This window comes from Anser brachyrhynchus, assembly GCF_964034855.1.
Source record: "Anser brachyrhynchus genome assembly, chromosome: 3".
In the NCBI taxonomy this organism is placed as follows: Eukaryota; Metazoa; Chordata; class Aves; order Anseriformes; family Anatidae; genus Anser; species Anser brachyrhynchus.
In genome coordinates this window covers 10,334,211-10,361,197 of record NC_137696.1, presented here as the reverse complement: position 1 = coordinate 10,361,197, position 26,987 = coordinate 10,334,211, and the positions used below count along the sequence as shown (strand labels likewise).

At 39.6% G+C, this 26,987-nt stretch overlaps 2 protein-coding genes across 7 annotated transcripts in view; one reads left to right on the top strand and one right to left on the bottom strand.

Moving 5' to 3' along the window:
• ASB3 (ankyrin repeat and SOCS box containing 3) overlaps positions 1 to 26,987 on the bottom strand; it is a 32,090-nt gene that overhangs the window by 3,966 nt on the left and 1,137 nt on the right. Inside the window, exons 2-10 of one of the 6 annotated variants that reach the window (XM_080587571.1) lie at positions 19,253 to 19,523; positions 11,945 to 12,130; positions 9,238 to 9,451; positions 8,713 to 8,871; positions 6,789 to 6,901; positions 6,096 to 6,231; positions 5,483 to 5,660; positions 3,830 to 4,027; positions 1,204 to 1,455 (exon numbers count right to left, since the gene is read on the bottom strand). In XM_080587571.1, the coding sequence (XP_080443697.1) occupies positions 1,204 to 1,455; positions 3,830 to 4,027; positions 5,483 to 5,660; positions 6,096 to 6,231; positions 6,789 to 6,901; positions 8,713 to 8,871; positions 9,238 to 9,433 (1,232 nt within the window). In that variant the 5' untranslated portion in view covers positions 9,434 to 9,451; positions 11,945 to 12,130; positions 19,253 to 19,523. Of the gene's footprint in view, positions 1 to 1,203; positions 1,456 to 3,829; positions 4,028 to 5,482; positions 5,661 to 6,095; positions 6,232 to 6,788; positions 6,902 to 8,712; positions 8,872 to 9,237; positions 9,452 to 10,037; positions 10,060 to 10,117; positions 10,258 to 11,944; positions 12,131 to 19,252; positions 21,752 to 26,987 lie in introns of those variants that run through there. The other 5 variants (XM_080587570.1, XM_080587572.1, XM_080587575.1 and 2 more) reach the window with 5 other exon arrangements.
• CHAC2 (ChaC glutathione specific gamma-glutamylcyclotransferase 2) lies at positions 10,483 to 24,734 on the top strand. The gene is made up of 3 exons (XM_080587578.1): positions 10,483 to 10,719; positions 18,443 to 18,478; positions 21,810 to 24,734. Exons 1-3 carry the CDS (start codon positions 10,585 to 10,587, stop codon positions 22,191 to 22,193), a joined length of 555 nt encoding a protein of 184 aa, XP_080443704.1. The 5' UTR covers positions 10,483 to 10,584; the 3' UTR covers positions 22,194 to 24,734.

Genomic DNA, 26,987 nt, shown 5'->3' with positions numbered 1-26,987 from the left:
TTTGCACAGTGAGCCAGGGACAGTTAATCAACCTTATGCCTATCATTGCTCTATTATCCTCCTGTTACTTTCCAAGACAGAATAGTTAATATTGAAGTTAAGCTCACAAAAACATCAGTTCTGTAGATTATGATGTAAAATGCACTATTTTTAAAAAGTGGGTATTTAAACAAAAAAGTAAACTTTGTAAAAGCAGTTGTAGATAACAAAATAAGAAAAAGCATCTCCTATCATATAAATGCACGTTTACTCCCTGAATTGTCATCTTGTAGTGTTTCTACTTATGCAGTCTCTTAGTCTCCTGTGTATAAATATGATATACAAAACTGCAGACATGCCCAGCTTTACATATGCTCTTCTACTGCTCAGCACATCATGGATGCTAATGAACAAGAGAATCTCACTAAGTCATAAATGAATGTTTTTTAAAATACTGAGAGCATAACAATGTAACATTAGCTCAAATATAAATTGGTATTTAAAAACTAAGTAAATCTTAAAATCGTACTCCTTTCATACAGTTAAGTAATGCATGCAATGACGTTACAGAGCTTAAATCATCTTGTTAACCAGTCAGAAGTATGAAGTTGATCAAATCTAAGCATCTTTTCCATGGACAGGAAAAAAAAACAGAAGGAAGTAACAAATACTTCATAATTTTATGTACATGTTTAACTTTGCGGTGCCTAATTAAATATAAACCAGCACGAAGCAGTTACTTATACACAGAAGAATACTTTTGCCACAATATTTTGTTTAACACAAGCTCTAGCTCTATCCCTTTCCTTTGCGCCTAACCTCAGGCCACCTTCACCTTCCACTTGTTTCCTATCCCTCCTAACCTTTCTCAGTATTTGAAATTCTTCCTATGATTCCTGTATTATACATAGAAACTCGACTTGCAACAAAACATGGATGCTTTTAAGAAATACTGAATTTAAAAAGCAAGAAAAGATGCCTTTCTCTAGGGTAGGAATAGAACAGTCTTCATTCTGCCATCTTCCTAACAGCCATTTGTTTTACTCAATCCAGCCATTATCCATGAATCTTATTTCAGACCTTCCCTAACCCTTGCCATTCCTGATCATGACAACTGATAATCACTAGCTCTCAGCTGGAAGCACGTGTTAAACAGCATTGGCAACAGCTTTACAGATTAACATACAACATTTAAGAAAAAACAAGATAACATTGTCTGCTTACCAGAACCTGAACAGCAAATTCACTGGATTAAAACCAGCCAAGAGCAGGTGGGGCAGCCATTCCTTGTACTCCTCATGTGCTTTAACTGCGTAACTTATGAACTCTGATAACTGATCGCCAGAAGGCAGTGAACAGCCCAACTTCAAGAAGTGTCGAAACAATGTGAACTTTTCATGGCACAGGCAATATCCCAAATTGATCCCAAGCAGCGTGATCCCGTATTTCAGAAAAATACCAATTAAATTAAAAAACCTACAAGCAGCACACATGGAACAGGACATCCCATTAATTTTTCACAGAAAAGCATCTGACTTTTTAACTTGTTGCCAGTGAGAGAGCATACTTCCTCTATCAGAAATCCCCACAAACCCAAAGAAAATCACACCAGGCTGACTGCAATTGTTTATAGAAAGCATCAGTTTAAACCAAAACTGGTTTAGGAGACCCTGGTCCTTATATTTAACACATTTGTTGGTTCTGTCCTGAGAAACCCATGGTTTCTTCCAGCTTCCAACTCTTCAGAGCAGGACTTTTTGTTAAACAGCAAGCACCCAAAGTCATCATTTATCGGTATCTGTAGCCAGAGGCATTGCCACGCCACCGATCTGCCCATCTGCCAAGTGCCCTTTACAAACAGAAGGCACTGTGCTCATCCACCTTCAAAAAGCCATGTACGTTACGTAGACAATTACATGCAAATACCAAATGATTGCACCCCACAGCTCAGGGACCACCCTAATGGCTGCACATTTTAAGGGTTTACATGCAGCTCTATTTGCAGGAAGCTCTGCAACCCACTGAAATAGCGTATTGGGAAAATAAAAAAATATGTTAGTAAAATCAATTTATTACCAATTATAATAGGCACAAATATTCAAATGTGTTCAGCAATCAAAATCTCAGCCAAGCTAGTTCTTTAGCTTTATCCAGGGAAAATAGGTATATCACCTCAACACCATCATTTTAAATGAGGGCAGGCTTTCTCACAAAAAGTAATTTCTCAAATAGGCTGTACGCCTGTGTTCAAACTTCAGTTAGTTATAGCGGTCGGGGCACCAAGATACATCTCCTCTTATCTTTGTATTTTGGCCAAGAAGGTTTGCAGGTGATGGGTTTTTGGAACTGTTGAAGTATTGCATGCTTTGATTTTTCTTCCTTAAATAAAGGAAATCAGAACAGGTCATACGTGGAAAACAAGAATCAAGAATAAGAAACTGAAATCATGGGTCACAAATGTAAGGTAGCCACAGAATCTCCCTATATTTTTGCATCTACTGCATAATGTGCAGTTTAATACATTTTAATGCCCCCCACCCCCCCCAGTGAACAAAATTCAAAACTACCAGAAGTTCACGAATTTGAACAACAGCACAAGCAACTAATTTTGATCCATGAACGTGAAACGCTCTGTTAGAATCTGAGTTTTAAGAAAATTTCAAAGTCTCTGTGAAGATACTTTCTTTAACGAAGCACACTGGGCACGTAACATTACTTCAGGTTAATGTTCCTGAGGAGGACTATCTACAAAGGGCCAACTAACTTGAATTCCGGCAAAATATTAGACGGTAGACAGCAATGAACTGAATTTTTAAAAAGTTGTTTTCAAATGGATTCTCTACCACATTAAAATTTCTCCATTGCCCTAAGGCATAAAGCAGTATCAGGTAGTTGTCCTCAATTAGAATCTAAAACATTAGAGCTCTGTGCAAAGCTCAGCACTGCCAGGAAGTGACCCAGATTTGATTCTCGATCTTGCTTTGAGCTGTGTCAGCATTTAGTCCCTCATGTATTTTATACACTGAATCACTCTGGGAGAAGGAGAAGGCGAACTTGGGGACAGCAACATCTGGATATCTTAGAATAATAGCCCACTCTTCCACAAATTAATTTCCCACAGAAAAATGAAGAAGCAGATTCATTACTAAAGGAAAAAATCAACAAGAAGTTCATTAAGAACAGCTCACAGACATACCGTACGCATACAGAGCAGTAAGGCTCTTATACCTTACTATTTTTCCTCTACTCTGACAGCCTTTGCATTATGAAGTAAGCATTATTTTATTTCCTGTTGAATACCAGGGGTGTGCACTATCTACCAGATATAGAAAGAAATGGGTCATGATCTCGAATTATTTATCATTCCATTTTCAAGTCCTCCTTACAGCTATAATGTTGAGCTTATTAATTCTGCTAGTCTTACGCACAAGACTGGCATACAGAAAATACATATTTTCCAGTAATTCATCTTTACCAAAAAGCATTTAGCTAATTAAGAGTCCTCTGTATTGAATTACAGCATCAAGTCATGTTCCCAGAAGACAGAGGTGTGTCAATAAAGCCTCTTTAAAAAAGGAGGCTTTTTAAAAAAATAAAGCACATAAAATAAATTTAAATAAATAAAGCACAAAAGTGCAATTATGTTCTACAGGAGTTCTCTTCAAAGAGCAAAGCTTCCCCTAGGAGCCTTCAACAACAACCCCACATACCATCCTTGTACTTACGGTTTGATTCTGCCAGCTCACGAGTTGAAGAAAAAGGGCAGGGAAACCCCACACATTTAAAAAAATAGTTAAATAAAAGACCAGCAGAGTTATGAATAATTTCAAAATAGAAGAGTTATACTTACTTTTTTTGGAAAACCATACACAAGGGTGATCTGCAGTCGAAGCTAAGGCACTCCTGAGCATCTGGACTGTAGCCTTCTTTAAGTAACATTTCCAAACATTCTTTATTACCTCCATATACTGCTGAGTACACAGGGCTCACTTTGCCTTTTTCTTTGTCACAAATCCGGTCAGTAATTGGTATTAGCATCTCTAGTATACTGCAAATATTTAAAAAACACTATTTAATTGCGTGACCTTATGCAACGATTACATTTCAAATGTATGGTTATTTTTCATATGGTCATTACAACTCAAGAAAAAAACCCTACCTGTTTTTTCACTGCTTAGTTTGCTTTGAAGAAGAACCATTGTCATTTCATACAGAGACTCGTAACAGTATGCTTCCGCATGGATTTACACTGATGATGGGCTGAAAAAACTGCACTGCCACGTACAGACTCAAGTGCCTCTAAAATCTTGTATTCCATTATTCGAAAGAGGCTACCAATACATACATTTTAATTCAAATGAGAGACTTATTTCCTATTTTCCAACAATCCTTTTTACAACAATAGAGTACCTCTGGTGCACATTTAAAACTAGACTCCTACAAAGTCTGGAAGTGAACTCAATATGCAAGTTGCAAATAAAATGAGTATTTCCTTCTGTTCGACAACACTCACTGAGATACTGAAGCAGAAAAATCAGTCTATTTCACCCTCCACATCCTTCCCAGCTAATGAGAATTACAGGGTAAACACCAGTTCCTTTGCTACGAGAATTTATTGATGCTGCTCAGACTGCCAGTTACGTAGTGCTGCGACAGCTATGAATGCAGCATTTGATTTGAAGACATTCCTAGCGTTGACATTTTTGCCAACCCATCTTCTGCTTCTGATAAAATGAAGAAAAAGCAGCTCAGTATCTGAGCACAGTCTGCCCTCCTCATCAGTTTGAGAAGAGGCATCAAATTGACACCCAAAGTTCAATGACAGCTCAGTTCATGAACCTCTGCTGTCAACAGTTACGATCAAGTACCTACTGCGAGACCTGCAGTTAGCATCATCGTTAGTACAAGTGCTGTCACGCATGTGCAGCCACGGGGTTCCTGACAAATGCTTTTCCACAATGGCCCGTTACTCCAGGAACTTCTTTCCACTCTTGATTTTCAGCTGCAAAAGTGACTTATTTCATCGGAATTGAGCAAAGCTAGAATAAGAAGGACTAAAGGAACTGTTTTGTGGCTTTCAGTTTCTTCCTGGTTCAGCTAATTCATTATTTGCATAAAATTACTTCTGCTACTTCACAGACACAACTGTAATTCTAATTAAGAGCTGTTAAAGTCATAAATGAATCATATGCTACTGTTCTTTACGTTTTAAAATGCACAAATAGCATGGCCACTACCTGAATTAGTATCTGATTGAGGACTGTGGAAACCCTTCTAAAGAGTTACTCAGTTATGGATCAGACCCCGATTAGAAGGTGACTTCAAAACAGTTGATCACTTCACTAGGACTAACAGACATTTAAAATATGAAAAGGTTGAGAAATTCTAAACTACAAATCAGCTTGAGAACTCATTTATCTTCCTTTTAGAGCTGAATATCCTCTTTGTTGATTAAGCTTTTAATACCAGAATGCTTTGTCTGAACGTATTTTTGATCACCTACTTTTTATGGCCCATTTCAGCTGCTGCGTGAATAGGTAACTGCCAGTTATCCTCGTTGCAGTAGAGGTTTGGATCTGCCCCTTTTGACAGTAAAAGCTCCACACACTTGGCATGGCCCTCCTGCGCAGCAATCAGTAGCGGAGTGGCTCTGTCTTTGGCCTGACAGTTGATGTCTGCGCCTGACATAAATTCAACACTTGAGATTACTCAACACAAAACAAACAAGTTATTCACTTAATTTGGGTTACACATGCACTTAGACACATGAAAGTTGTTTGCTATCTGGATGAAACTACTGCTGACACTTTATGACCAGATGTCATCAAAACAGTGCTAATGTAGTGCTATTGAAGGTTTTTTGAAAACCCTGATGATCCTTACTTTTTTTTTTCATAGTTTTATTATTTCCTACTATCACTTGATGAAAACAACATCAAATTCCTAAATAAGCTTTTAAGTAATTAAGGTAGTTTTGCATACCTAACTGTAACTACAACTATATTACATTATTTAAATGTGAAGTTATGAAGTGTAAAAGTGGAACTAAAATTGTATCTGATGACAGGCTGATGCAAGCTTAAAAACAATAAAGCCAAACAAAAGACTGCAATTACCATGGTATACAAGCACTCTTAAGCTCTCCAGCTTTCCATACTGAGCAGCAACAAACAAAGGTGTAATTCCAAAATCGTCCTTACACTCGATGCTTGCCCCTTTCTCCAGGAGTATTTTAATTATCTCAGTGTATCCCTGAAATAAATATTTTTATTCTTAACAACAACAACAGACGTGGAATTGACATAATCTGCTCCCCCCCCCCATTCTAAACAGAAATCAGAAAAAATGCAATATATTCTAGAGATATACTGGAAAATTAATATTGGAAAAAATTAAATGATTTATTTTTTCACATTTGTTCATTTACTTAATAAATACAAATGGAAATTAAATTAGTTTATAGAACAATTGAGCTAATATATTTCCATGCTAGAAACATGTCTTATATCTCAGTGATCGGGAAATACTAAACAGAATTCTTTCTCAAAAAAATCTTGTAACAGATACAGTCAGTGAGCTTGTAAGTGCATGCAATATTTGTAATAGTTAAATAATTATTGCTTCCCAACATCAACATGTCACGTAGTTTCATCATATCATATCAGATACACTCTTCTGTACATTGCATGTACATGACTGTTAGGGTAGGTTAGGAAAAAAATCATCTGATAAAACGGCAAAAAAATACACGAACTACCACTCAGAATACACCAGTTACACGGCAATGGTATGATACACTTACAGGTTACCTGAAAAGCAGCTTGGTGCAAAGAATTCCACCCAGACCAGGAATGAGGTCCTTCAACATTTGCTCCATGTTGGAGCAGAAGCTTTACAACCTCTACATGTCCGTTTTCAACAGCTTCAAATAAAAGAGTAAAACAAACAAAAAAAAACTTATTAAGTTAAAGAACTCATTGAAAATCTCAGATGCTCTCAACACTAAGTTCCTGACACAGTAATCCTAATTCTTTTATACTTGTATTTGCTTACTTGCCTTTTACATTTAAACTGCAAAACACAGATGCAGAATGGAAATTCAGTCGCAAAATGTCTAGTTAGATGTGTTAAAATCCCACCCCCATTGCACCAATATGGACAACAAAAGCAAGTTTCTCTCCTGTGAATCTGAGACAATTCCGCAGCTGGAAGCTAACTGAGACAGCTGCAGTGGCCTCCTGAACTTAGGAAGCCCACTGCTATGTTCCAACAACTTCCTCCAAACTCAAACTTGTTATAGAAAAGTTTAAAACTGTGGTTTAACGTCTATATAAAATTCATTTATAAATTGTACGTTTAGTTTACACAAGTATATTCGTAGACAAAGCCTCCCTTCAGTATCCTGACTCATCCTTGTATTTCTCCCACCACCAATTCTGCCAAAACACAATTCTTGTGTACCAGTGAGTGCTTGATATGGTGATAAATCACGTGTGAATCATCACTATTTTTCAAATATTCATGCACATGCTTGCAAAATGGGTGCCTCTGGCTTGCAGTACTCAGTGTCCAACACTGAACTGTGCCATAGCCCTATTCCACACTCTGGATACCTGGCCATGAACTTTTTCTGTTTTGAAAATCCCTTGGCTACACAACCCCAGGACTGTTCCTTGGTACAGTCTCATCTATGTAAGCACTTAGACATACTGTTAATCACCTCTATCCAGTGTGCCTTTAACGAAGATTTCCCCACAAGTGCTGCCTGCTACAGATTCTTTTAAATAAATAACCTATTTAGTTGTTTAAAAATAAAGTGCCAATAGACTTGTAGATAAAAGTTAATGTGGCAGTCATAGTGTGTGTAAAACAAGAAGCATATTTAATTCGATAATTTGTACTCTGAGGATTCACTACAGAAGTCTTAAGCATTTAAAGATGTAAACAAAAACTATAGAAGATATTAAACTAAGGAACGTTAGTTGTTGAACTACCAAATGAAAATCAGAGAAATTGTTTTAGCAATTTTACATGTCCTATTACAAGAAGTTAATATGCCTGGAACTTTATTTATTAGACAAGTGATGTGCTTAGAAAAAATTACTCTCATTCTGCACAAGCCTTGTTTACCACCATAATGCCCCATAGCCACCACAGCAAACCCTACTGTATTTTAACATCATTCACATACTGTTTGAGGTGTATGAACATGAAACTGAATTTATATTTAGTTAAACATGGTGTAGAACTTACTATTTTCCTTAGCTCGGTAAAAAAAAATAACTTGCCAATCAATACAAAAGGTGTAAATATCCCTTCCAGTTCTGGTTTATGTACATTAGAAAGACAGACATAAGAATAACAACTTATTTGTCTAATTAGTATCTTAGTGGTAATACACATGAAGCATCCATGAATTGGAGATCAAAAGCATAAAGCCTTCAGGAAGATTTGAAGAACTACTGCCTCTTTCTGAACAGTAAGATCTTCATCGTTAACATTATCTCCTCAGATCAGGTAAGTCAAATAAATGGAGAGTGAAGGAGGGAAAGAAGGGGCAGCGCATTCAGCTTTGAAGCTGAAAGCAATTCCTAGACCTACCCCACCTCTGAGCGCAAAGCATAGTATTTAGGTTACAAAAATAGGAAACATGATAGAGAATAAACTCTGGAATATACCACAACTTCTCCCCACATATCCGTCAGTCTAAGATTTCACAAAAGCATGCATCACCTAGGAAGAGTGCGGTGGTTGCCTCAGTGGTAACTTCATCAGCATCGACTCCAGCTTCTAGAAGAACACCGACGCTTTCCAAAGACCCACAGCGTGCAGAAAGGTGCAGTGCACCCATTCCTTCAAACGTCTTTGAATTTATGTAGTTGTCAGATGGAGCTACAGATTATAACAATAAATTGCAATAAATTGCAAAACACGGTTCTTAAAATAATTTAAAATAACTTAAAATAACTGAGTTATTGGAGATGTGAGGCCTGCAGCATGTCCATGAACATGCTGTTGGACTCCTTCAAACAGCAGCATTAGTTATTGCTGGCCCAAAGCATGTACCTACCTTGGACTGAAAAGATAAAGTAAAACCAGTTGTCATTCACAGGCTACAACATGGCCACTTTACCATATCTAGTCAATATCTACGAAACAAATTTACAAAAGAACACAATAATAGAAACCTACTTTTTATTTTATTTCACAGGGGAGTTTAGTAGCAATTTGAACTATTTCATGTATTTTTTTCCTTACCTGCATCAATTAGCAGCCTCAGACATTCACTGGAATTGTGAGCTGCTGCTTCGTGGATTGGCATCCACCCCCTGTTATCTGGGACATCAAGACTGTACCCCTGTTTAATCAGTTTTCTCAGCATTTTAACGTTTCCTTCTCTTGCTGCGAGTCCCACAGTGGAACACCGATCAGAATAAGCCTCCGTGAAATCCATCCTTTTGTTAGATTAGGTCTGTGGTAGGAAGGGGAAGACGACAAGGAGAAAAGAAAGTGGTTGTCAGTACAAGACGTACACAGATTGCAGCAGAGGTAGCTTTCAACACAGGGCCAGGAACACCCTGAATAAACTACAAAGCAGAGCCTTAGAGCAGCAACCCCTGAGGAAGAAATCTTGGCATTTCAAACCGCTCGAGTTAGGAACCTCAATACAGACAGAACCCATCACAGGAACCATGCAAACCCACAAAAAAAAAAAAAAGACTTGAAACACTTTCATGCAGATTTAATCCTCTACCTCCTCTTCTGTCCTAAAAAGAAACAAAAAAATACACAAAAAGACTACATAATTTTACAATTTTGTTTTTAAGACACAATCAGAAGCCGAATTATCTTTAAATAAAAAATAATTTCTAGACCTACTCCACCTCTGAGCACAAAGCATAGTATTTAGGCTACAAAACATGAAACATGATAGAGAATAAACTCTGCAATACACCGCAACTTTTCCCCACACATCAGTCAGTCTGAGATTTCACAAAAGCATGCATCACCTAGGAAGAGGTGAACCTAGGAACCCATAAGAACCATAAGGAACCCACATCATGGCATCACTTCTGCACAATGACCGCCTCGGTGCAGATACAGCTGTAAAGCGGGTGATAGTGCTGCTATGCGTTACCATTTGCTGTTTCTTGAATTCTCGGGCGCGTCCTAAGCGTGTGGTGCTGGCCTCCAACCCTCAGTTTGAGGCACCTAAGGCTGCTTCGCTATCTTCCCAGACGGGCCGGAGGCGGTGCCGCTGGGTGAGGCGCGTTTGCAAGCCCAACGCCCCGCGGGCACAGGGAGCCGGTCAGGAAGCTGCCGGGGCTCTTGGTCCGCTTGCCGGCCCAACCGCGCCCGCGCCGCCCGGCTGCGCGGGGCCTTCTGCGCGCTGTTTCCGTGGGGGCGCCGCTCCGGGGCCCCGTTCGCCACCTGCCCCGGGGAGGCGGCGCTGTGGGGGCGGTGGCTCGGGCCTCAGGGCCGCGGCTGGGGGCCGGGACCCCCCAGTGCCGTCCCCCCGTGCCCGCCCCGCTCGCAGCGCGCAGGCCCCGCGGCCGGCCCGGCCCGGCCCCGCCCGCAGTCGGGGCAGCGCGGCGGGCGGCGGCCATGTGGGTGTTCGGCTACGGCTCCCTCATCTGGAAGGTGGACTTCCCCTTCGAGGAGAAGATGGTGGGGCGCATCCGCGGCTACAGCCGCCGCTTCTGGCAGGGCAGCACCGACCACCGCGGCGTGCCGGGCAAGGTGAGGCGGCGGCGGGCCGGGCTGCGTCCGTCCGCCCGCAGCGCGGGCACGGGCTGGGGAACGGCCCCACCGGGCTCGGCACGGCTCAGCCCGGCTCCCTGCTGCGCCTCCGGGGGCCGGCAGCGCCCGTCGGAGCGCGGCTGTGCCGCCTGTCCGTGGACCTTTTCCTTCTTACCTGACGAGTGCACCTGGGCAGCACCTGATGCCTGCCGAGGGCAGGCACTCGGGTCGTCCCTTGTCAGCTACCCGGGATAAATATCCCCAGTTTGACCCCCCCCCCTTTTTTTTTTTTACATACTTTTGAAAGTTTGAGGATTCATTTTCTCCTGGATTCTCTGCTGTCAATGAAAAAAACTTCTAATGAACTTCTGACAGGAAAATGATAACAAAAATAACCATCACTCCATTTTAATAGTGGAAAAATAACTGTGCTGCTCACTCATTTATACAGACATTAATCAAAATATTCTAAATATTTAAAATACTGCATGGTGTGGGTGTCTGGCTTTGGGGAGAAAGGCTGGTTGGTAAGTGAAGGCCAGACCTGTGCACCTGAGTAGCTACCTTGCTGTTGTTTTTCATCTTTCTTACTTTTTTACTTGAAGGAAGAAGCTTATTTACTGGTCAGAAAAACTACCAAAAACCTAAAAATCCAGAAGCAAACACTTCCCATTTCATTGGAACATATGTAGTTTTTAGCCACTGGCATGAGAATAATAGTTTTTCTCTGCTGTGGGAGCCTGCATCACCCTCCCCATACAGGGGCTATCGCCCTCACGTAATTCTGAATGGCTCGACAAATGCTAAAGAAACAATAGGTTACAGAACCACCCAGTGGGTTAGATGAATGCCTTTGATGTGGCAGGACTATGTTATTTACAGCTGCAGATGCTGCTCACGGCTGAGTCATCAGAAATGCAAACTGATCATATATGTACAGAAACTGATACTTGGGTTCAGCTCTCTAACAATTTACCTACTTTGAATGTTGGTTTTGTATAGTGTAAACTTGTTTTCCTGATGCTTGCTAAAGCAGCTGTCGGCCCTGGTGACTCCACTCTAAAGCTGGAATGTAATTTTGGAAGAGCACCCCTAGCAAAAGCATAAGGATTCTTTTCATAAATAAAACAGCATGCTACATGTAGCGTGGAAGAAATTTTAATTTAGTCCCAACTAGCACTAATTACCACCTCAGAGACCACAGAATAGCTTGCACAGTACTTACCAGCACAAAGTCACTCTGAGTAAGCGTTCCTCCAGCTGCACGTGGCTGAGTAAGAGGGGATGCTGGCTGGACAGCCCAGTGCTTTCTCAGTAGGAACCCTGATTCCTCACTCACCAGTCATCCCTCTTCAAACTGTGTTTGTGTGAGCGCTGTGACATTTCTATTCCTTTCCTGAATTTGGGAGTCCTGAAAAAAACATGCAAATGTTGTTCAGGTGGGGCATAAGAGTGGCTGATCCATAAGCCTCCTGAACTTGGGAAGCCAGGCTTTAAAGCAGTATTTTTACATCGGTAGAGAAAGTCCTCTCTTTGCGCTTCAGAAAGTAATAAAACCCTCACAGGCAAGTTCTTCCTTTCTGCAGGTATCCCTGGAGACCCCACTGTATTACCTTATTTTGGGCTAGCTGAAATTCAGGGGATACCCAGAGTGTGTTTCTGCAAATTTGGAAAATCTTGCAAAATGGCCATGCCAGGTTGCTAGCAACTAGCACAACCTTTGTTCCACGAAGCTTAATTCTTTGTATTTCTGCCCCAGCCCAGGTCATGCCCAGAACCATCATCTGCAAGCATACAGAGCCTTAAAACAAACAAACAAAAAAACCAACAGTGCCCATGCACTGGTCTATTTCTGTTTAGAAACAACGCATTATTGTTTATGCAAACTGGGTAATACATTTTATTTTTGTTTACAGAAACACTTAGCATTAACAAATACACTTTTTTTCTCAGAATCAAACAAGTTAATGCCCTCTTGCATTGCTGCAGTCCGTGAATTGTTGCTGTTACTTCCAAGGCAAAGAGGCTCCCTCAGTGAATGCTGAGAAGCACACCGTGGAGACTTCCCATTTAACCAGGCCAAATAATCGCTGCTATAAAATCATTAAAACCTCTGTGACATCGGAGATGACGTCTCTTGTGGGTGAACTACAAGTGAAACTGGTCCTTCGATACTAATGCATTTTAAAGAACAGCACTGAAATTCTAGCCAGCAAGTTAAAAAAGGCCCTCCTGAAAACACGAGTTGCTACAACATTCCACGGTCAGCGCAACAAAAACATACAGAGCACTTTTACATACAATGGCTGCAAGCTTTTAGTGCAAAACTCAGTTGACCCTGTACTTGTACTTTGAACTGCTCAACTTATGTTGTAGTAAGAAGGTTAACTAGTTATAAAGTGATGTTTCATTGTGGTGCCATATCTTGTAGTTTACAGGATGATAAATTAGAAAAAAGTTTTTTAAGAACAGAGTGCAGAAAAAAAAGAATTTTGTTTTTCAAAATATTCCTGAATTTATGCATTAGCTCTACTTAAGATTTTTGTTGGATTAGTGCAAACATTACTTTAAAGCCGCTTGAATCTTACCAGGCAATAAGTGTTCCCTGAAAAAAAGAGCCATTGGCTTAGAGAGACCTGAGTAAGTAAGAAGGGTTGTTTGCATAAATGGCAAATTCAGATTTCTTACTCCAAGCTTTAGAAAAAATGGCAACAGGAATACAGTCCTGCCTGATTCACATAAAACCTCTCAGACTGGAATGAGGGGGAAGTTGTGTATTTTTTAATACAATATAATCAAAGCGTATCTTAGTATTTTCACTCCTAAAAAATAAGGTTCAAAGCTTCCTAAACCTCATCCAGTAAGGCTGGCTTTCTAACCTGTGCATTGCTGGTTTTGGTCACCTCTTGGACTTTCCAGTGTTTCCAAATCTCCTGAAGTGTGATTCCTGCGTAATCACTTTCTATATTCAACTGTTTTTTTTTTGTTTTTTTTTTTTGGGGGGGGGGGCGGGAGAGAAGAGAGTGGTGTTAAAAACATCACCAACATGTTAAACTTTTCTCTTTTTCCAATAACAAAGCAGAGAGCTCACACTATGATAATAATCCCAGCTCCTTTTCTGAAATAACCAGCTTTTCATATTCACAAACTGTATTTTTAGCGTTCATTGTTTGAGAGATTCTCAACATAACAGTTCTGTTTTTCTTCCAACAGTATCAGAATAATCTACAGTTCCTTAGGCTACTAATTTTATACTTTAAAAATACTGAATTCTTGTTACTGCTCCAGTTCCCTAAAACATTCCCAGGTTTCAAGATTTGCTAAAATTATTCAGACTTGCTCAACTAATATAAAATGTGGGGGCATAATCTCACCCAGATGCATTAATCTGAACTATTACAACGTTCAGCAGCTCTCTGAAGAGCCCGGAGACGTGTGTGCCCATAGACCCTGTTTTTTTTCACGGCTGTTCTGTACAAGGTAACAAGAGCCACGTCTCAGAGCAGTGCTGAGGTAGGACTGCGTGCTTCGGTTCTGCCCTTTTCCTCGTGTGAGACAAGTTCTTCGTCCTGCTGTAAACCATAGGAACAGCACTGAAGTGCAAATACAAGCAAGGGCTGAAGTGTGAAACCACTGTTAGTACAATATGGTTCAAACCACACTGAGAGCTTTCTGCAGGCAAACAGCACAGTTTGGCGGGTTCTCCTTGTAATCCCCTTCCCATTTGCTGTAGCTGCTCCCCAGCTTTGCTGCCTGGTGCAGTGGCAGCTCTGACATGCAGGCTGTCGGTGTGTATCTGGATCTGCTAGAGACTCTGTAGCTAACCTTTGGATTTGCTTTGGGAAAAAAAAAAAACACTAAGGAAACTTGATGACATGATTAATTTAGCTCCTGCTGCCCGCTGTTAACCCCCATGGGACTCCCACATGTGCAGTCTGACATGGGGTTACCAAGTTTATACAGAGTAATTCAGCTTACAGTTAAATTGTTTTAAGATGATGAAGGGCTTTTAGTTTGTTAAATGTGAAATGGAGAAAAGAAGTCCCATCAGGAAACTGTCCAAATAAGATTCACTGTGAAGGTGTTACAGGATCCTGCTAGCCTCTGCATTTCTCTACTGTCTGTTCTGGGGCAGTGAAAATCCAGGATTGCCAGCCTTTGGAAATCAACCCCAGCTCCACTGGATGTCCCCAGCAAGGGGCTTAGGGGAGGATGGACAGACAGCTCCTGTTATGCTATCACTAGGCGCAGGAAAATGAAGCGCAAAAAGCTCCTCTTTGTTTAAATGATCTTGTTCTTTAAGGAAACCATTTCAAATTATTATATTCCTACTTACTAGCAAACTTTTGTTCCCCTTTCTGAAAATTTTCAAGAGGTAATCAAACTAAAATCATTTCTAAGGTAACACTCCCTTTTATTCCACCTTATTTTCACACCCAGATGCCAAAACTAATTGATTCTTCAATCAGTAAATATTCAGTAATTTTAGTACCTGAGCACTTTATGGTACCACTGAAAACAATCTAGCATGGCCATGGAAGATCTTACTTCAGTTTCATAGGACACATCAGCTAGACCTAAGGAACTGCAGGCTGCACAGAACTGATAGGAATTTCTCAAAGACACCTGATTTAGGAGGTTTGCCCTTGGCAGTACTCCTTGGGCACAACAGAAATCATTTTGGTTTATATTATATAGCCAGTCATTTACAGATGCATTACTTTCTTTACTCAGCTGGCAAGGGTAATACCTGTGGTTCTGTAATGGTGTTTGGTTTAGGCAGTTCCATGCAAGACAGACTCTACAAACCAATAAAACACATATCCTGGCCTTACCTAGACAAACAGATTGTTCTTTCATCACACAGCCAATTTGAAGATGAACTACTCCTCAGTACTTCGCTGCTTTCAGAACTTTTTAACTTTACTGTTTCAGTGTTTTACATTTATTAGTTAGGCTTCAGATACAGGCATTGCTGGTAATACAGAGAAAGTGGTTCCACATCACAAAATGTCTCCTTAATCTACAATTTACAAATTCTTAGTGACCACTATGGAGAAGACAAGTTAGAGAAGTGTTAACGACTATGGAAGAAGCTGATGGCCATATAGAAAACAGCCATATGTATATACGTACACACATACGTATTCTGAATTATCTGTCAGAGCTGAGAAGCTAACTCAGTGTCATTATGGATAGTTTTATTATTTTTATTCTTGTAAAGACAGCTTTTCTTATATGTTGAATCATTAGAAAATGAATAATTGGGGGGGAGGGTGACTAGCGCATGAGCCAATAAGCACAGCTGTATCTTGACAATTTTGTGAAGTACCAGATACTCTGTCTTGGAATGATTACGGCACGGCTGGATGACAGAAATATGTGTGAGTGTGTAGAGAGGGTCAGTCATCCCGGCCAGAGAGAGGTTGCTTCTGTATGAAGACAAATGAACTCTTCTGTTTGGTAAATAAAAAAGGCAGGAGTGAGAGTTGCATCGTAAAAGAATGAATGTATGGAGAAAGTGAATGGACAGCAAGAATCAACTATTTTTCCTAGTATCAGAATGAGAAATACTTAAAATTATCAGGAAAGAAGGCTCAAGGAAAAGAGAACAAACAAAACTAATAAAATACGTATTTAAATTGCAGAACTCACTGCCATGAGATTTGGCAGAGACTATATAAAAGGGCTTAAAACAAACTGGGCAAATAAGTAGAAAAGTGATATTGTGGTAGCTAAGACAGTAAGGCCTAGGTATAGGTTTTAATGCTGTGACTGACAGTCAGGAGAAAGTATTGTGGATGAACTGCTCCTGTTTGTGCTAATACCCATGCATGCATATATACCCACCAACAGCTTCTTACATAAATGTTTGTGTGCATGTGTTTCTTTAACAGCATCAGGTACTTCGGAAAAGAGCCTAAAACAGACTGGATGACAGACCATGGGTCTTTATCTAACTATGGCAGTTTTGGTAGTGTTTGTTCCCAGTTTGTTAAACCTAAAACATTTAGCAAAACATTTGATCATCAGAATTTCCCGTCTATTAAAAGAGAGAACACCTAGACTGAGTTCAGTATTCTTGTCCGGACGAGATTCGTTAAGACGCACTCTCTAAATAAACAGTCAATGATATATTTAGCATAACTCAAGGTGAGCCCTTCAGTACTATTATTAGTGCAGTGTGTTAACTAGCTTCCTTTGAGATTAAAAACTGAATGACAGCAAAACAGCTCCAGGTAATTTATTGATTGAGACTGTTTTCAAATAGACTAAGATGAACATGTGCATTTCCTATGTCATGCTTTTTATAAAGAAACACCTCAGTTATCTTGCTTAATTGTATAGAGCTGTTTCCTCAATGTACTCAAATAGCAATCATTTTAGTATTTTCTTAGTCTTGTTGCCTTATTTTATCAATCAGATCAGAAACAAATGGCTGAAGCTGGGTGAAGAGTGGCATGAGAATGAAAAAATACAGCACCTCAGAGCTTATAAATAAACAGCCTTTAAGATTATAAAAGATCCAACATTTAATAAATAGTATCTATAGTTGATGATATCTGTTAAGTGTTCTGTAAAAACTAAATTTCATATTTTGTTTGTTATGAAAAGAAAGTAGGGCTTTCCAAAGGCTTAGTGAAGGCGAAGACCTATGTTATTACTGTGTGAGAGAGAGAAATACAGGTATAGACTAAGCAAACAGAAAAGCACTGATATGTCAATGAAACTACTACAGATGAGTCAGAAAAAGACTGAAATGATGTAGTAGTAGAAGAATGAAAGCTAGCAAAAACTAAGTGAAAGGCATGTATGTACACCGAGTTCAGATTATCTTTGTAGCTCCTAAGAAAATTAATTTCTGTCCTAGACTACAATTGAATGAATGGCAGCGTCTCTGCTTTCCCTTACATCAAACCAAAGACACTTGCACACTGATCTGATGCTAAAATCAGCAATTTTACACTACGGATGTAGTAATTTCCTCACAGTGTTTTATGTTTATATTTTAAAATGCTGTTATTTAGTGGTTGGTCTCATTGATCCTTGTGGGTCCCTCCCAACTCGGGATATTCTATGATTCTCCAGGTCATACAAAAAAAAAATCATTAATTATCTTTTCTGTATTTACAAACTGGCTTCCTACTCTTCCTGCAAGCTACTCATAGGAAAAAGAAGCCATTCTAAAGGTATCCTCCCTCTGCCCAGTAAGACAGAAGGAGCTGGGGGTGGAAAAGAGGAGGAAAACAGTCTTCTGCACAATCCCCCCTTTTTTTTTCAACTTTGAGTAACACAATACTAACATAAAGAGTTTCGTCTTACTAAAAATTACTAGCAGATTTCTTTGCTGTATGTTTTCAAAACCATCTAATTTGCACAGTGCTTTTAAACCTAGGAGTTGCCATGTGTCACAGCGTATAATTAACATTTTCTAAAATCCAGTTAGTGCAAGCCAAACCAGAAATGGTAGTACCTTGCTTAGGGTATGCAAGCTAGATTTCGATGTTACATTCTTTTCCATGACTGTGTATAAACTTTTTGTCTACAAGTGAGAAGGTTCACCTCACTGTCATTATAGAGAAAAAAATACAGCGTAGTCCTGAGAAGAAGCAACGTGACTGAGGAAGGTGCATTCAACATAGTTTTGCTTTAATTAATTGTCATCAGTGATTTACAATGAAAGCTTCTTACTGAACTAATGATGGTTTTCTTTTAATTTTAGCCTGGAAGAGTTGTGACTCTGGTTGAAGACCCTGAGGTACAGTACTCCTGTCTCTGTAGTGTACAGACTGTCCTATTGTGTTCCCAGCCTGTGTAGTAAGTCTCTGTTAATTTTGCTTCTCTATAACCCAATAATTGAGTTATCTTTACTGCAGTGAAACGTTCTCTCAAAATTCCTTGGAGCTACACCAATGACTATTCATTATTTCAAATAAATCCATCAGTCTAAACTAAGCAACTGGAAGTAGTTTCGGTCTGTTATTATGAAAGGTAAATTTTTAAGTATTGTCCTGAAGAGTCACTTCAGCTATCCAGCGGCATATTTACAGCGCTGAAGACACACTGATATTAGACATTAGATGTTGCGTTAGAACCACAATCTTAGCCTCCCAAAATAAAAACTGAAACACACCAAGATAATACTAGTGTTAAAAATGAGATGTCTTTGCCTTATTTTTTGCTACAGAGATAAAATGCTTAAGGAATTAAATGCCACAACTCTACATTTAGTTTCTACGTAACGTGAAATAAGCTCCTGTGTAGGAAAAAAATATCTTTGGCCCGAGTCTACTGTTCTTGCTCATCTTTCAACTTGTTACTTGGGTCTCACTTAGAAAAGCACAAGGGAAATGTCTGGGTTGTGAGAGGGAGGAGAGGTGAAACCAGGCCTACGCTTTCAGTCATGTAAGTTGTAGGAAAACTAAGATTTTTCTGCCTTTACCCAGTCCTAATTCTGTTTGATAATAATGAACCTATCTTTACAACTGCATGCTACTACAACTACTACATTACTTTTAGGGATCTTACGCACCAGAGAGCTCTTGGTTGGACTGCTCACCAGCCAGGACAGGACTCATGAGGCTGGGAAGCCCTGGGAGATTATTTGATGGTAGACCTTGGGTACAGGTGCTCCCCCAGTCCCTGCAGACCCTCAGTGCAGCAGAGCTGCTGTGTTAGGTGCCTTGCTGTGATGGTCGTGTCCATCCAGCTGCTTGACGCTTGAAGGGAGTGTGTCCCTGCAGGTACTGCTGCCTCCAGAGCAGGTGAGGAGCAGGGCTGGAGCAAGGCCACACAACACAAGGCTGGAAGACAGGGAGGATGGGTATTTTGGCAGTCGTTAGTTTTTATTTACAGTAGCTTATCTGTACGGTTATGATAATGTTGTCTTATCAACCTATGCCCCGAAATAGCAGCCACAGATAGAGGTAAGTTTAACTGTAATCGTAAAGTTCATCTGTTTGTGCAGTTAGCAAAACCAGCAAAATGCAATGCACTGTCTCTCATTGTGATTTTCTGTACCTTTCTAGTAAGAGTTTTTTTCACGTTGCTGTACTGCTGGGTACCATTATGTTACACAGACTTCCATATAAACAAAGAATGGTTATGTTTGTTGTCACTCGGTTTCTATTGTTAAGCAAACTTACTTGTTGCCATAGAAACTTTTTTCCCCTTAGCAAACCAGTTTTGTTTGTTTGGTGTTTTTTATTTTTTTCCCTTTTCTCCAGAATCTGGTACAGCCAGATAATCACACCTCACACATAGACACCGAATACTGTGACAAGTAATGTCCTTTAATTCCAGTAACTCATTCTGCAGCTTCAGAAGGTAACCTTATGTTGACCCCACTTCAGCAGCCTGCAGCTGTTATGTCCCCTGCCCCGAGCACGGTGGTGGCAGCAGCAGCAGCAGCAGCGGTGCTTTCTGTCATTGGCATTGCCAGCCCTCAGCTCAGTGGCAGCCATGCATCCTTTTTCACTGGCGATAGGCACAGCACAGTTTGGAAGCGTCTAGCTTGGAGAGTTAGTTTAATTTGCTCCATCTGCATTTCTGCACCAGTTAAGAGGAAACCACACTGAAAAGGAACACTGTGCGCTTGTCAGATTTCCGGGTTTTAATTTTTCATCATCTGAAATAGGGATCCCCTACACTGAAAACAAAATGAATGAACTAGCAGCACTTGCCTGCTTCAACCAAGTGTTACGCAGCCCCTGTTCCCACCACACCTGCAGAGATTTTCCTACCCACAAGGTACATCTACGTGGCCGATTTAAGTCAAGTGCACAGCACGTGCAGAAGGGACCAGGCGTAGCGCTGCTGCATCCCATGCAGACAGCTGTAGCAAACCCACACCACAAGCAGCCGAGGGGAAGCAAGGACCCCTTTTTGTACTCCCCAGGGCTGCTCTTGGCAGCAGCACATGTAATGGTGTGGCCATCTACAGAGGGTGCCATAGGAAATGCCTCCTGTGCATTTTTTCTTAATGAAATGCCTTTGACCTGCTTGTTAAGGTCTGACTGCCAAACTAACTCTCAATAACAAACGTCACCACCCCACCATTATTATGACTAAATACCAAGGTCTCATTTTAAGGAAAAAAAAAAGTTAATTGTTTTGTCATCATTACTGTAGCACTGATGTGTGTACCAGCTTCACTGCAGGAAGAACCCACATTTGATGTTGGCAGTAGACAAAACTGATTATCGTTTAGTTTAAAGCAGCATTCGTAAGAAACAGTGTGTAGCCTGTAAGGGATAACAGACCGTAACCATTTGCCTGTGCTACTTACAACAAAACAAACAAAAGCCAACAACATCCTGTTAATCTGTCCCTACTCAGATCTCACTCATCTGCCCATACAAAACTCTGTAAGGGAGTATAACTAATTCACACCACAGTTAAATGCTTTCTCAGAGATTTTATCCATGAGGATGATGAAGAAATAATCAGATTTACTAAGACAGTGATGAAATTAATCCCAGCAGTGTTTGCTGAGGAGCTGGCTATGTCCCAGTTGTGCAAACTGAAGGTTTATCCCAGCATTTTCTTCTCAGGTTCAGTATCAGCACAGTAGCATTACCACCTTCCTCCTGCCAAATGTGTGTGACAGAAGTGACACCCGCATCCTTAAAACTGAACATGTAACTAAACAGAGACAAGACTTGGTCAAAATTACATCGAATTTGGTACTCTTTACAATTTTCATTTCCACTCTGTTATCTTTGTGAGGTCAGGAAGACACTGTGTGTCCTTCCTACCAGCTCTTTAATAGTCAGTCTTCAGAAGCCCACAAAGGCTATTCACTATTTCAAATTTAACTGCAACAAGAAATTGTTTCATAAGGCAGGCCTTGGCATCAGGAAGAGGGTGGAGGATCAATCTGCATAATTGCTATTTTGATCTAAAATTTCCTAAATAGATCAGCCCTTTTAATATGGGACTCTTTATAAGAACAGTTTAGAAATAGTTACAAGACTGAAAATGGAAGATAAAATGCAAAGAAAGTTTTACCGAAATTAAACAAATACATTAATTTCTGAGTATGCTTTTAAACTCTGCTTGGGTTTTTCTTTTCTTATGTCCTTCAACAGGGGTGTGTATGGGGTGTTGCTTACAGATTGCCAGCTGGAAAAGAATGTGAAGTCAAGGCATACCTAGATTTCAGAGAGAAAGGAGGCTACAGGACTACAACTGTCATTTTCTATCCAAAAGACTCATCAATAAAACCATTTGATGTATTACTGTACATTGGAACTCGCGATAACCCTAACTACCTTGGTCCCGCGCCTCTAGAAGAAATTGCTGAACAGATTATTAATGCGGTTGGTCCCAGCGGAAGAAACACAGAATACCTGTTTGAACTCGCTAACTCTATGAGAAACCTCGTACCAGAAGACGTGGATGAACATCTCTTCTCCTTGGAGAAACTAGTAAAGGAACTATTGGAAAAACATCAAAGCGTAAATTGCCTATAGAATAACTTATTTCTTTTAATGATATTGCTTCATCTTCAGAGGAATGGTTTCGTTGCACAATGGCTATATGACTTGGAGGCATGTTTCTCTGTACTATGCTATCTTATTTATTTTAATATTGCGTTCAAAAGAGTAGTTAGTCATTAAAACATACGGTTTTAAAAATCATACTTTTGGGAGTCTGTAGAAGGGGGAGCAGGGGAAGTGCTTTAGGTTTGAATTTGGTATATTGTTTTCTTTTTTATCCAAGGATTACATCTTTCTTTACAGAAATCTCAAGAGACCCACTTAAGCCTCTCTATTATTTCAGGTTAAAAAAAAATCTTTTAAGTATTTTTAGATGAAAATCTGCATTCAGATACAACTCCCATTGATTCAAGTGATGTTTTTTTCAGATTCAAGACCGGCATGGAGCTCAGTGCAGCTAAACAGATGAATGTTAAGTAGGTACTGTAAACTGCATAGTAAATGCATAGTAGGAAACTTGTATCAGCATTCAAGTTCATCGAAATTAAGTTGTTCCATTGCATTAGTGATCTTACCCTGCATGTTTGTCCGTAAGACACAGAGGATAAACTGTCAGTGTCACAAAAATAGTCCTTTCCCTTGGCTCATTGTGTCAAGCCCCAGAAAACCAAAGTGCCGGGGTACTCCGACACAAACAAGCAGTACCATATTAGTGCCTCATTTTATTTTTCAAGATTAAAGAATAAAACTAAAGTGTTAAAATTAACTAAGAGTATGACTTGAAGCCACGATGCAGCAAGAACGTTCAGAAACTCTCAGCTTTGTTATTTGCCTTTAGATGCTGTTGTAACCCAATTTTGTAGAAACTCGCCAGTCTGTGAGGATAGATTTTGCGCCAGTGATGTTCAACCAGCGTTTCAGGGATTCGCAGACAAAAGGTCATTAAGAAAGGAACCCTCTTTTCAGTCAACTGACATGTTTTACGGACTTCTAGCCAAAAAAAGTTGGAAAAGCCACCAGTTTAGGCTAATAGCCTTACTTTACGCAAAACGTAGGCAAATGGAGTTTCCGTCCGAACAAGGACTTGTCTTGCTTCTCAAAATTTTAAGTTATTTTTGTTAACTTTCAATGAAGTGTATTTTTTTTAATGTTAAAAAAAGGTCCTGTTTCAAGTACCATGTAGCATCTTATTTTCTCATGCAGGGAATGTATATATGTTCAGTAGGCGTTTGGAAGCCTATATTTTGCATCAGTACTTGCAAAACCAGTGTGTTTCTATTATACAGGTTGTCCATTTTCCTTCTTTGCATTTTCCTGTTTTATATTTGTAATTCCTTGAAAATACTAGGGTTATCAGCATAACAAGCTGCTGTTATTTTTCTTGGCCACCTACAAAAGCCAAAAAGAACATTAATAAATGTTAGTGGGAAACATTTGAAAAAGGCACCCAGATGAGTAGATTGTAGGATATTAAATTCAAACCTAAATTCCAGATAATAAGATTACTTAAAATATTTAGCCAAGAAAGCTGTTTTTTTAAATACCAGATTACAACTTTAGTATGCTTCTGGCATCACTCAAGCATACATTCACTGAGGAAAGAAAAAAACAGTTTACTAGTTTTTAGAAGCTACTGTTTTGTGGTTGAATGCCACTCTTAATAAAAGAGTGTGTAATAGGGTCTCACTTGATGGACTACTATAACTTGCAGAAGCAAATCCTCTGATGATATTAGCAAAATAATCCCATGTACTGAGGCCCCATTGTTCCATTAGTACACGAGTTACTTGCAAACTGTTGGAATAAATATCCTTCAGAGGTCTTGATTCTCCACTGCACTGTGCTGGTTTAAGATCGATATAACTGAGTGGAAGAGCAACCTCAGCTAATTCAGCTGTACAGCGGGACAGAAGCCTGATGGGGATGTCCAGGTGTCCGTCCATCACAACAGCCATTAAGATGCCTGAAGATGGAATTAAACATTTGAGCGAGAGTGACTTCACACACCAAAGACTGACAGTGATAGCCACATCAGCACTGAGGAACATGCAGTTATGCATGCATTATTTCCCCTGACGTAGAGTCACTCTTAAGTGTTATGGGATACTGAACTGTAACTGAAAATGTTATGTATGAATTATTTCAAGAATATTTATGTGTTCCTCCCGCAACAAAACCAGACAAAAAGAAGAAGCAAACAGCACTTCTTTTCTTGTGCTTGCCTCAGATAGAAGCAAGCTTTAGTGAAGTTAAAACACGTAAGATGGCCTGTCAACTCTACGCATTTTTTAATTATTTCCCCAAAGGCTTATCTGTGTTCCTTAAAACAGAGCAGGGGTTGCATACACTCACTAATGATCCAAAGACATCAGCAATGATTCTCTCTTTAAAACTAAATTTAAGCACTGTGTTGGGGCATTGTAATTATGTATGGCTCTACAGTTTGTATCTTTACTTATATTCAGGACATTGTTGGTTCATTTGCTTTCCAGATTCATAAAACTTGCAATAATATCTGTAATGATACATTCCAGTTTGTACATACAACTTCAATACAATAAAAATGCATCACATTTATTAACTGTGTTGGAGAAAGAAATTTCCATTTTTTTCCTCAATTTAAAGAGTATCCAGTAATAGGATGGACATCCCTGTGTATCTTAATTCTATCTCGTTACAAAATGATATTAGATCTAATGATGAAAAATGATATACATGAGCTAGCTACTATTATGAAGTCTTAAACTGTCCCAACGGAAGTAATTAATTAAAGCACCAGAAATACACACTTAATCTTCCTTTACGGGATCTAAGCCATGACTCTTCACACAGCTTCAGTCACCAACAAAAGCCCAGTATACTTTCAGATGTTACTCGCCAAAAAAAAAAAAAAGATACACACTTTCTGTATGCCACATGCCTTTTTTTTCCCCTACTTGTTACAACTAAATCTGAATTTGTGACAAAATTGATAAGGGATTTTAGATAGGGCTTAATAATACAAACACACAATAAGTGACCTCTAAACTTGTTTCTACAAGTCTGAACATTTCAGGCAATTCTGCTGAAAGCACAGGAAAAAGCATACTTTTTTGTTCAAAATACCAAGGATAATTGATCCCTTACATGCAAAATACCCCATCTTTTGAACACCACTTACCCCCAAAGCTGAAACAACACGTTTACAAAACTGGCTGCAACATCTCCCCTCAGTATTGTATTACTATTTCATTTTCTATCATTGTTTCCTGAAGTTCACCGGGTTATTAGATTAACTCAGATTTGCATCCCTTCCCATCTCTTACTTCTAGTATGTATCTGGATACAGATTCTATTCAAACTACAGAGCTGAGAATGTTGAAAAAAAAAAATACTACAGCTCCCCCATCAGACCCATTTCTCCATGTCTGTTCTGCTTAGCAAAGTTAAAAAAAAAAAAAAAAATAGGCGATTTCCCACTGTTCAGCCAAGCTGCTGACAGGAAGAGGGGATGTTGGCTGTCTACACTGGCAGACACTGGGACAGCAAACCACCAGCAGGGCCCTGTATCTTGACTTCCCGCTATCCGAGAATATATTTTTTGTAAGATTAGAAACTGATTTTCAAGTAATTAGGCTTCTCTAGAAGGCTTCTGCAAATGGCTTGATCCTCATTTTAACTACCAACCACAGTACAGCTCTAATTATTCTAACTTTGCATTCCCTCAGTATTCATATACTAAGGTAATTTCCTTGCTCCTCTGTGGCTTTATTCAACTAACTTCCCTTCAGTTGTGCCCTCCTTTATTATCTCAGAGCCTTGCCTGCATCCATCTGGTCTTTTACAGCTTAGGTCTTCTCTCCTGGCATTGTGCTCTCATTGTACACGTACTTAAACTGGAAGAAGAGTTCTTTTCGCAGCACAGCTCTGGCACATGTTTAACAGGAAAAAAAAAAATTACAGCCTTAATCAATCAAACAAAAATATGTTAGCAAAGCTCAGAAGTATTGACTAGGCCTGTGACAGCTGTTTAGTAAAGATTTGAGCTACTTCACCTATATTATTTCCATCTAGAAGTTGTTCTTCTAATCAGGACAAAAATCAACCAAGGGCATACAAACCATTTATTTAAACTGTTTAAACAAACTCAGCTTGTTTTGCTGGGTAAACACGGATGTACATACATACATCAAGCTGCTGGCAAACATAAAGAAGAAATTCCTGGAACAAACCGTCTGAAATCAATCCACCTGAACTGACCACACATCATCCAGTTAGCTTTCTCCACCACCACTGAGATTTTTGCTGGCATCATTTCCTTCCTTTTGCCTTCATACTCCTAGCACCAGCCACATACTAGTTTACTTCTCTCATTAAAGATTTCAGCCCCCATTCTGCTAGTCTGAGTTTATTAAGAATTGCTATATGCTGCCAAAACATTCCCTTTATCCTCATACTACATCCCATTATCGATTGCAAAGCAGACAGTACTAATTGCCCCACCTTTCTCCTTCCACAAGTCTCCATTTCAGTCCAGCCATTTCTCAACTTACAGTTTGTTCTTAATTGAAGATAAAAGGAAGTGCTTCATTGTATTTACTTGAACACAAAATTGTGTTCCTTATTTCTTTGTACCTTCCAGGTCTACTCTACACCATAGAAGTCGTGCTGGTATTACTCTAAAAATCTGGGGAAAAAACAGGAAAACCTAACCCAGTCGAGCCAGTAGAAAAGGGTACATCAGCATTACCACCGTACACTTTGTAACGCAGGTTGAACATCAGTGATGCCACTCTGGAAAGGCACATGCATTGCTCCATGTAAAAGCTTCGTCACGCTGTGCTGGAT